Source organism: Trachurus japonicus, chromosome 14, assembly GCF_045865225.1.
Source record: "Trachurus japonicus isolate A0001 chromosome 14, Traja_1.0".
Classification (NCBI taxonomy): Eukaryota; Metazoa; Chordata; class Actinopteri; order Carangiformes; family Carangidae; genus Trachurus; species Trachurus japonicus.
Genome location: NC_140920.1, coordinates 17,598,331 through 17,610,200, shown reverse-complemented (window position 1 = coordinate 17,610,200; position 11,870 = coordinate 17,598,331). Strand labels below are relative to the sequence as shown.

The following is an 11,870-nucleotide window of genomic DNA, read 5'->3' as shown; positions in this document are numbered from 1 at the left end:
ATATGTCCAAAAGTAAGTAGTAGTATAAAGGACCATAAAATGAAAATATTCAAGCGACAACATGTTAACGTTTCATTTAATCATTTTCTTTATTTCACTCAAATGAAAAATGCAATTATTATTATTTATATCCTTTCCCAACAATCAGCATCATCCATCTTCGAGCACTGATGCTTTTATCACTGCATCATCATCAACTGTATTTCTCAGTGTAACTACAGAAGGTCGTAGCTCATAGTTTAGTATTATTTCATTATGACATTTTGACGAACACTTCCTCATTAAGCACAAACGTGTGAAATGGTTTTACTCCATGAACCTGAAATGATTGAGATCAATAGTTCACATCTCTGAGTTTTGACTTAATAAAAGGTCATTTTTTTCTGAAACTGCTGAGCACTGAAAGAGTACACTGAGCATTTAGGGAACAATTTTCAGCCTTAGATTGAAATTATTACTTGTTTTTTCTTCTGGTAATGCTGGTAATGAAGAAACATGTCATGTCTTAAATAGTTGTGGACAGGAGACAGGTGCAGATTTATCAGACTCTGACTACAAAGGAAATAATCCATTACAATCAATCAATTAGTTAGTTTAGGTCTCAGTAAGAAAAATAGTATCATCAGACTTTTTCATTAAAGTTCTGCAACTTTAAACCAGTAGATTAGTGTCGTCAACAACCAGTTTAATATCCAAACCAAATGTCTTATACTCACAGTTCTGACTCTACTCATGGTGCATTCATTTCAAAATAAAAGTCTTCTGGTGAGACAATTTCATTTTAGATTTAAATATAAATCAATCAATGTCTAAAATCTGAGGGTGTAAGTTTATCTTGTGAACATCATGCTCATTTAGACGAGTTAAACCACACGTGACGAATAAAGCTCTGATTTTCTTTGCAGTTCTGTAAATCTGGTAAATTACAGTGATCTAAGTTTAAAGGCTTTTATACGTTGATAGATTTATGAAAAGAAATACTAAAAAAATCTTCAAGCCAAAAGAAAAAAAACCCCAAGGACATCAGACACCAGCCTGTTGTTACAGTACATCACAAAATGACAGACTAATCCACATTTGAAATACATTATTTAAAGTACAAGAGCCTTAATGCGTTCTAACAATGCAGAGAGTCTGCACACACAGTACAATGTTGAAATATAAAGTTAGTTTTTTAAAATAAAAAGTAAAACTGAAGGACCTCTTGAAGTTAGGTCTACAGTATGTCTGACCATGATAAGACTGTTTCTGTGTTTTGTCACAGCAGGAGAGCTCCACACTAATTAGTAAACACAGCAAATCATGACATGATGATATGATAATGAGTCAAACTGGCCTCAAACAGAAACACATCACCAAATACAGATGTTTGTATTACACGATGTGTTCAAGCACCAAAGTTAAAATTGAAATAAACGTTCAGGAAAACCACACGGAGTGAAATGTTTAGAGTTTATGACTAGCTACTGTTATCATTTTAATATTAACACAGTGTGTAAAACAATATGATCTGACTCAGTGCTGCCATTTAACATGTATCAGTTCTTTACGATCAGCTCGCCGTATGTAATGCAATGATTTTTTATTTTTGTTTGATGAAGCAGCTGTACCACTGCGGAAGAAATAAAAAAAAATACTGAATATACAGTATAAGTTAGTTTAGGCACACATAATTCTTTAAAATCAAAACCTGTCTCTAACACAAGAGTTTTGCGTTTTCATTTTTCTGTTTCATATTTCTAGTTTTTACAGGACTGACATAAACGTAAGCATCTCAACAGGCCAGCATCGCCTGCACTTCACCTGTTTTCTACTATGTCTTTCTCACACTCTACAAGATAGAATAGAATAATTGTTGTTTTTTAATCTTACTCTAAATACAGTTAACACCCTTGTCATGCAAGTTGGTGAACTACTGTAGCTGCTGGGTCACAGCTAACATGCTAATGCTACTCAGTGAGTCTTTTTTTTTACACAGAGATCTTGTTATATTGCTGCTAAGAAGACGACTTTGATGTGTGATGTTGATGCAAGCCAGCGTGGAGGAATCAGACGCGTGACGAAACAGAAACACAACGTCTGTCCCGTGATGCCCGCTTTCCCTTTGACACAGACGTTAATGTAGAATAACAGTGGCTGTGTTTGTACCTTTTATACAGAACGACAGGGTGTGAAAAGAGGCCGGGGACAATAACTCCCCGTCCCCTCCTTCTCTTTTCTTTGCACTGCGCAGAATAAAAGAAGCGGTGAGCAGTGAAGACAGTGCGTCACGTTTTAAACAAGGAGTGCTTCCAGAGAGTCTGGGTTTCTTAAGGTGCAGAAGAAGCTTCGGAAAGATAAGGCTCCAAACTATTCAGGAGGTTTGTGCGTGTACCATATGTCTGTCGCCATCGAACTCAAAACACAGACAGGGAGCCGACACTTAAAGCATTAGTACCTTTTTTTTTTTTTGTGGGTCAAAAGGTGGCTACCCAGCAAACACCTGGGGCGTCAGAGGAGGGGGCAGGTTGTCGTTGTCCACGTTGTTGGCGTCGATGGCGGAAACGTTGCAGGGCAGAATCTCCAGCGGGTATTTCTCCAGGATGCCCTGCACCTCCCGCTCCACGCTCTGGGGCCAGGAGAGCAGGTCGGCCTGGAGGCTCTGCGCCGCCTCCATCAGCTTCTCCTGCTTGGTGCCGATGCTCGACAGCAGCTCCAGGTTGTGGTTGAGCTGAGCCAGGACCGGGTTGGTGGCGCCGGGCACGCCGCCGCCGGCCGCCGAGTCGGTCTGGGTCCAGTCGCCCTCCGAGCTGTTGAGTCGCGGCGAAGCTTGGCCCGACATGTAACGCTCAAACTCCTCCGGGGAGAGGTTGAGGGACTGGGCGTCCAACTTCTCGATGAAGGCAGCTGCACAGCACTGAAAACAACCAAACAAACACAACAACACAGGGGACACAAGTGAGAATGATCTGACACTGGCCACACACAGCCAGATGGCTTCCTGGTAAAGGAATAGGCTGAAAACGTGCTTATTTAATGATAGTATCATATCATATCTGTAAATTATAGTGCTGTCAATAGATTAAAAAAAAACAAAAAACTAACTTATTATAATAATAATATAGCAGCTTAGCATGAAGACTTGAAACAGCCAGCCTGGCTCTATCCTAAATAAACAAGTTCACCAGACAGCACCTCACAGCTCAAACAAAGGTGTTTTGTTTCTAAAATATTTTTTAAAAATAGAAAAAGGTGACCAATAACGCATAAAATGTACTTGTTGTATTCACCAAAAAAAGCCACTGTCCCCTCCCTCTGGAACTCACTCCCCAAAACCCATCTGTATCTGCACACACCTCCCAACATTCAAAACCATGTTCAAAGCCCACCTTTTTAAATGAGCCTTTAATGTATACGTTTGTGTATTTTATACTGTTTTAATTGTTTTCTGGGCAAATTGAATTATAGGCAACTGGACTTGTATTTGTCTGGGAAGACATTTCGCCTCTTATCCAAGGGGCTTCATCAGTTCCCACGCAACAAGTCTCACTAGTCCGCACTAGCTAGACAAAGACAGTGGAGTTTTAATTGCTGTTTTACAGTTGTATTTTATTCTGACTGAGCTCTATTTTATGATTTTTAATAAGTGTAAAGTGTCTTTGAGCATCTGTAAAAGCGCTTACAAATAAAAAATTATTATTATTATTATATAAATCCTGCTTTGCACATGTAAAAACCACAGTTTCCCATCTGAGTTGCAGAAACCTTTCATGAAATAAAAAGGAAGAGGAAACAAGCGGACCAGGTTGGTGAAGTAGTATCCGTCCTCCCCGGTCATCAGCCTGCTGGGGTTGCAGAAGCGCGTGATGTACTGGATGTTGGACTGAAGACGCGGAGGATTCGCCTTGAGCACGATGTAAATGAGCGCGGGGAGGAAGTCGTCTGCAGAGGCCGGCTCGTTCTTGGTGATCCTGATGGCGCTGAAGATGTGCTTACTGCAGCGTGTAATGCACCCCAGTTTGTCTCGAGGAACCCTCTTTGAATCCATCTCGATGACGTCTGCGAGCACAAGTACAAACATGAAGCTGTGCGAGACTTTGGTTTATATCCTGCTGAGATATTTGCTTGTTTATCTGACACTGACAGAGAAACACACGGGGGGTGAACAGGAGCAGAAAACACTGGCCACGTTTAAATACCTGCAGCCACACTGTGAGTTCAAACATGTGTGCTGACCTGTTATCGCTTTGACCACGTTCTCTGAGACTTCAGGGATTTCCTCATCGAAGGACACGCACAGCATCTGGATGGTGACCCAGTGTAGCGCCCTGCAACACAAACAGTCCCATTACTGCTCGCTGAGGTAAGCCTGAAGCTTTTTCTCTTTTTACCAATGTGTACCACCGTACACATCGGTTACAGTCAGTTCCCCTGGGGGGCGGCGACCCAGTGCGGTTAACAGCTGCCGCTGTGCATTCACACGTAAGAGAAACATGGAGGAATCTGCTAAAAATGGCCGCTGTGTAATCAAGTGCAAAAACAGAGTCAGACAGAAGTTTTCACAGACTGAAGCAGATTAAAGAGAAGCAACACGCTGTGTAGCTGTAATGTGACACTAAAACCATCTGAATCTGAATGTGTGTGTGTGTGTTTCCACTCCTGCTCTGTGCAGTCACATGGGGATGTCACGATTATGGATTTTCTTGGTACGATTATTCAGAGAAATAATCACGGTATTAGGATTATCATGATTATTATGCATTTCACAACACTGTGAATGTGTAAAAATCGGTAACACTTTATTTGACGCCTGTCTCTATAACGCATTAACCATACTTATAATGGGTTATAATGCAGTTATAGCACTGTATAGCTATAGTTATAAACACTCATAAATGATCATAATGCTTTGTAACAATAATCATAACACATTATAGAGCATTATAACTCTATTATAATACTTGACCTTATAAGCCATTATAAAATGCTCTGTGATGTGTTATGCTTATTGTTATAAAGTCTTATGATCATTTATGAGTTTTTATAATGATAGTTAAAGTTATACACGTTTATAAGCCAATTATAACACATTATAACTATATTTATAGTGCATTATCGATGTGGGCATTGTCAGCGAGTTACTAACAACTATACTGACCTTATAAGTCATGATAAAATGTTTTATAGTGTGTTATGATTATTGTTATAAAGCATTATGATCATTTATGAGTGTTTATAACTATACTACTATACTTACACGTCACTGCTCTGGAAACACTGGTATAAGTGTCTTTTAATAAGGGGCTGCTAGGCTACCCCGTATGTTGTTGTTGTCTGTTGTTGTTGTATTGTTGTATTTTTAACTGGACCCAGAGTCTGTACTAATAAATTATCTATCTATCTATCTATCTATCTATCTATCTATCTATCTATCTATCTATCTATCTATCTATCTATCTATCTATCTATCTATCTATCTATCTATCTATCTATCTATCTCTATCTATAGTTATACAGTGCTATAACTGCATTATAACTTATTGTAAGTATGGTTATAATGCGTTATAGAGATAGGCGTCAAATAAAGTAAACCTAAAAATCAAATATATTAAAAAAAAATGTTTTTTAAATGACATGATTATAATATACACAAAATATTTTCAGTATCTATTAATACAGGACCAATTATGAATCCCCCAGGGGAAAAGTTTTAAATATTTCAGTGATTATTTGTCATCTATACCAAATGTTTAAGTTTATTTTAATCTTTTTTTATTTTTTAATTCCTACCAATTTAATGTTACATTTGTTTGCGTTGCGTGCGAGTTGCGCTGATCTGCCGATACGGTTCCAACATAATCTTTTTTTTTTGAAAGTGACGGTATTGAGGAATGTTTACGATGAATTAATTGTAGCTATTGATACCGCGATCAATTGTGCAAACAAGTAATGGTGACATCCCTACAGTCGTATCATTGTTATGATGTGGATCCAGGGAGGCCGACCTTATCCTGTTCTGTGTGGCCAGATCCTTCTTCTCGTCGTCAGTGGTCTCTGGGCAGAAGACGCTCTTGTACAGACGGGTCATGATGTACTTCTCCACCTGGTCCATCACCTGCTCCACGGAGTCTGAAGAGCCTGGTGGACGACCACATGCATCAGAGGTCAAAGCCAAAGAGTCACATTCAAACAGCCGAGTGGAAAGATTCTGCATGTGCTGCCATCTAGTGTGAGTTACGTTCTGTCAAGAGTCGCTCTGCTCATTTCATCTGGGATTTCAATTGTAGGTTTAATGTGAATTAGGTTTAGGTTTAGGTTTTAGGTTTATTTATTTAGCACACATTTAAATTCAATGGTGCACGGAGGGAACGAAGCCGATTGGCTTGTACATAGTAAGTTCCACCCCTATAACAAATGACAAGAAGACAAATTCAACGTTATATGAGCAAAATGAACAAAAATGAGAAAAAATGGAGAGATAAAGAGCAAAGTGATCAGTAACAAATAGAGACAATAGAAATAAGGTACAAAAAATTAATTAATGAAATCATAAAAATACAGAGTAAGGATATGGGATATGGAGAGAGCGGGAAATTCAAGAGAAGTTGAGATGTATTTTTAGCTGCTTTTAAAAAAAAAATCATTAATAACATCAGGACTAGGGCTGGGCATCGCTACTGATTTACTGAATCAATTTGATCATTCATTCGATATTGATTCATTCAGAGACATTTCGGTTTTTATACCAATTTTGCTTGGTTATGAAAGAGATTTTCACAAAACTAATGCTGCAAATTGTACAAAGATGGAACTCTCTCACCTGGTGTATTATTAAAAATAGTAATGCTCACAGTTGCATTAATGCACATTAATTTAATATGACCCACTACAGAAGTTAACAGTACAATTCTTCAGTACAGTTGTGGGTGATGATGATCGCTATCGTGCAGATCTAACAGAGGAAACAGGAAATTGCCCTAGACATTAAAAGATCGATCTAAGGATTTTATGAAGATCGAAAGGAATCAGAAAATCAATTTTTAAACCCAACCCTAATCAGGACATAAATGTTAGAAGTTTCTCTGAACAAACCTTTAAAATGACTCATCAGGCGGTCGGCCATGCCCTGGTAGAAATCCTGAACGCACTCTGAAAGTTCTTCAGCACTGAGATCCTGTCGAGACAACAAGTTTTATTGATCTGGGGCCTGATTCCTGATTCCTGATTATTTCTACACACGCTCTTGAAAACGTTCCACAGCTGAATTATCATGGTAAAGGTTGTCATTATGCCACAGAGTACAACAGACCTTCTTGCTGGACATGTTCACGATGAAGGCTCGAGACTGCTTGTGGATCTCCCGGCCGGTTTTATGGAGGTTTTTCAGGAAGTCCACGAAGTCCCTGGACACTTGGTCTGTCTCGAAGCTGGCGTGGCGGCTGATGGACGGACTGGGGCTCTTCCCCTCCTGGGTGTCTGATGAGGAGGAACAATCACTTTTTGTTTTGCTAGTTTACTGTGAAATGTGAATTTTTGCCTAGATGTAAATTAATATTCTTAATCAAAGTGCTTTTTCAACTTCATGACCCCGGAGCTTAAAACAACTAAATGGGATTCAGCTCTCATTCTTTTATTATTCACACTTTGTGCTTTTCCTGCTGCTGTCTCACGGGAGACGTCCGTCTTACATAAAAAGATGATTAATGAATGATGACATCCACGGAGGAAGCAGAGAGTTCAGCATCAAACCAGTCAGGGAGTGAAGCTGTGGCGTGTGCCGTGGTGCCGTCGGTTGGTCGTACCTTTCTTGGGAGTGCTGCGTGACGAGGGGCTGAAGAACTTCTTCACGGTGGTGACCTTTCGCGTCTTCTCATTGGTTTTCTTCTCCTCGAACTTGGAGAACGGTCCCAGAGAGGAGTGTCCCGGGTGTGGTGCTGCAGACTGAGCGTGGGATTGACTCTGGGCCCCATGACTACTGGCGTACGCCGCCTCCTCCTCTCTTTGCAGCCTAGCACAAAGGAAAATGTATTAATCAGTCATCAATTTTATATTTATATTTTACAAAAAATATACATCGACCATCCTCAGAAATAAGCTGTGTGTATAAGAGGTTTTAACAATCAAGCTTTTCATTCCAACGTGTGCAAAACCTAATTTTAAAAGGCAATGCTCCGTCTCTTTGGACATTACGTTACAGCTATGCGATTTTCCTCAACTTGTAAAACGGATTTACTTCACGAGAGAATTATATAAGAGAGAAAAATCCATTCTGTGTGCTTCAAGTGGCTTTAACATATTAAAATACGGTGGCCCCACGGTATGAAAAGCGTTGGATAAATCAATAGAAAGGGCTGACACACTGGGTTCGCCTTTGTCAAGAGGCTGAATGACACTGTTTACCATATTTAAAGCTGCAGTTGTGTCGTGCTTTTACAATAGGCAGTTTAAAATGTTAATGAGGCTTGTTATGAGTTTGAACAATCACAGAAAGTCTGACGCAGAACATCTGTACGTCCAGATTGTCGTTCCCCAGGAGACGGAGACACCGACGGAGACGTGTCACCGACAGGCAGCAGCAGGCCGCTGGTGAAGCTCTTACTTTTCTGCCAGGGCCCAGTCGTCCTGGATCTGTTTCTGCCGGACCCGCTGGTACTCCTCCCTCCAGCACTTGGAGCACAGACCTTGCCATGCTGCGTTGCCGTAGTAACCGCATCCCTTTTTGCACAGCAGGTCTGATTGGTCCACATGTATCCCCCGTCGCTCCGTCCGCTGACTCATAATGCCGGTCAACCTGGAATGAAAAATTCATCATCTGATTTATTAGTGGATTTGTATCCAGCGCACATTATTACACTGTTCACATGCACTGTCGTTTGTACACAGGCGTCACAGCTTAGGCAGAAAGCAGCCTTGATATTATCATGTCTGTGAGCTGGAAATAAAACTACATATTTTATTTTTATTGTCTTTAAATATTTGTTTAAACATTTTCTGTGTGTGTGTGTGTGTGTGTGTGTGTGTGTGTGTAACCTGGAGGCGGCTACGAATGTATTATCTAATCATGTATCGTAAAGTGATAAATAAAGAGACACTTGATGATTATATAACTATTACAATTTTATAAAGTTCAGAAAGAAATCAAGATATCCTAATATTTTAATAATTACTGAGTACAGTCTGCCACAAACTTTTGTTTCCCATAATGCAACCTAGTTATTCTACAAAATTTTATTATTCAATGTTTTGTCACTTTCATACATCATGTTTATCATTATTGATTATAGATTCTTCACATGACACCTTCCCTGTACTGACACAGTATGAGGTCCCTGATACTTGAAGGTTTTGCCCAATGCTTCAACACTTGAACCAGCAAAACATTATCAATAAATATGCACTAAAAGAGACAAAGTCAAAGTGATAAGCGTCGCTGTCAGTGACAAAGTTATGGTGTTATCAGAGCAGAAAACAGTGAGTTTTCTGCTCAATGTTTGAAGACTTTACAGTTCAACACAACACAAACAGAACAAGTTAATTACAAAAATATAAAGATATTTAGCAGCTTAGGAGACTGTGTGTGTCTATGACACATGGCTATAAAATAGAGGAGGGGAGAGAGGACCTGTCTTAGTTGGCAGTGGCACCCTTATTTGTTATCAATCAAATCATGTAGCACCAAACAGACCTAATCTGGGACTGGAGGAGCAGGTGGAGGACTGAGGCAACAGTGTAGAGTTACATACTTTCACCAGATGTAAATCTAACCTTATCTGAATTTACACAACAGAGATTAAAGACAGACATTCATTCAGTTTCTGTTTTGATGATAAGGGCACTGATATCTCCCCGATAGCAATCCAGTTTAGTAGAGATCTGGTGGCTGTGAAGGCCTCAGTATTATTCACATTCAGTAACTTAACGTTAGACGATCAGTGAGCCCTCCGGTCTGGTGTAACGACAGAAACTATTGTGATTCCTCCTGTGTCTACCGTTACACTCGTTTCCAAGCCATTTAACGTTACCGACGGTCTGTAGGTCAGTCAGCTAAAAAAACAGGCAGCGGGATTTCAATTAACACACGGAGGTAATTCACCTTAAATGTTATGTTCACTGTCTGATCTCTTATATCGTACTTTAATGTGACATAGACAGACATGGAGTGTGGTTTAGTACTCACCTGTGTTGTTTTCACCGACCTGAAACAGGAACAGACTCCTCTCTCTCTCTCTGTGGACCGAGGCGTTACGGTCCGGACACTGACGTCATCAGAGTGCGACAACGCCACAGTCTGATGATTACAGTGCAGAGGTTTAAATTAGAGGCATCAATTTAATTAATATAGACTTTGTCATCAAGACAAACAGCCTCGATGACACTGGGTGGTACTGTTTGGAGTAAATCGCCTGTTTACCTCGGCAGCAAGAGCTAATTTTCAAGGAGCGGCCTAAGTTGTCATGTAGCAAACCGCCAACCGCACACGGACGGAAGCCGGTGAGTTCTCACAGCGCAGGACCAGAGAACTTGCTCTGGCAGTACGTAAGTGTCAAACCACAGGGTTTTAACCACACCGAGACTGAAATGATAATGTATTTGAATGACAAGAGTTTAACATATAATTTACATTTTCTACAAGTTTATAGGCTACATTTGATGTTTCATCAGCTAATTGGCACAACGTTTAGGCCTAGATGAAAAGTAAAACCTCCTACAATAAACACATTTTTTGTCTTTTACCTACAACTATTATAGAGGTGGGTTAAGGTGCATATACCGGCATGTTATTCATGTAAAACTTTAACGGCTGCTGAGGAAATAATCCAGTAGCTGTAGTTGTAGTAGACTTTTGGGTGTATAGAATTAGCCTACATGAAAAGTGTGTTGATGTGTGGTCCAATTGAATGAAAGGGGGCAAGCCTGAAGGTGTGGGGCACTTCCTTCAACTTGAAGTTGTCTCTGTGTTAAAACAATGGAAAGATTTAACAATTTAAATTGTAGAAAATTTTAAATATAGAAAATAACATCATACACTGTTATTGGACAACCAAAATTAGGTTAAGGTAAACACACACAATCACATACATAATACTGTAATAGGCTATAGTTAGTGGGAAGGGAACCCATTTGTAATCAAAAAATGTCATCATCATGAGGAAAAAGAATAAGAATAAAAGCCGTGTATACTGTATAGTCCAAAATAGACACAAGTGCATAAACAACATCCAACATCACATGAAAACATCATTGAAAGTTACAGAACAAACGTGTTTGAAGGAGTGTAGTATATTACCCACCTGAAATTCTTTACTTTTATATTTTGAATTATCTTACTTTCTTCTTTAGGTGTCTTCTTTTCTTGCTTAAGGAAAATGACCCGTTGGAATGTGAATGTTTTCTTTGGCCAAAAGGCTAAACCTTAGCTCAGAGCTTAAGTTACCTTTCTGGACATCTGTATTTTGGTTTGCCCCATCTATGTTTACAAATGACCTGGTCGAGAGGTTAAATGTCAGAGGGTAAATTCTATGGGTCAGATGCTGCTTTAATTTATGGACGATCTGGGTTAGGTACATTCTTCTCTTTGGAGAAGGTTAAGTTTTGGATTTAGAAAACACATAAAGCTATTGTACCTTACTGTTACCCTTACCCTTACTTTATTATTGCTCTATGGCTGAGCCGTGGGTGCTATATTTCGTTGTACAGTATTCTTTCGTTAGTATATGACAATAAAGGAACCTTAAACTTTAATTATTGAGATATAAGATTCAGCACATGATGTAGGTGTATTGTTTTAAAGTCCTTTTTTTTCCAAGTATACAACAGCCAGTAATCTAGAGTGTTATCACTACTGCACATGAACTCAGCCAGAGGCTTTGAGGTTATGTCTGGACAATATA

At 39.5% G+C, this 11,870-nt stretch overlaps 1 protein-coding gene across 1 annotated transcript; it reads right to left on the bottom strand.

Moving 5' to 3' along the window:
* Window positions 1-133: 133 nt before the first annotated feature.
* rabgef1 (RAB guanine nucleotide exchange factor (GEF) 1) lies at window positions 134-10,286 on the bottom strand. The gene is made up of 9 exons (XM_085798201.1): window positions 10,157-10,286; window positions 8,579-8,770; window positions 7,782-7,987; window positions 7,289-7,455; window positions 7,072-7,153; window positions 5,985-6,117; window positions 4,216-4,307; window positions 3,782-4,038; window positions 134-2,896 (listed from the first exon to the last, which is right to left on the bottom strand). The coding sequence occupies exons 2-9, from the start codon at window positions 8,755-8,757 to the stop codon at window positions 2,468-2,470; spliced, it is 1,545 nt and encodes a 514-aa protein (XP_085654327.1). The 5' UTR covers window positions 8,758-8,770; window positions 10,157-10,286; the 3' UTR covers window positions 134-2,467.
* Window positions 10,287-11,870: the final 1,584 nt, after the last annotated feature.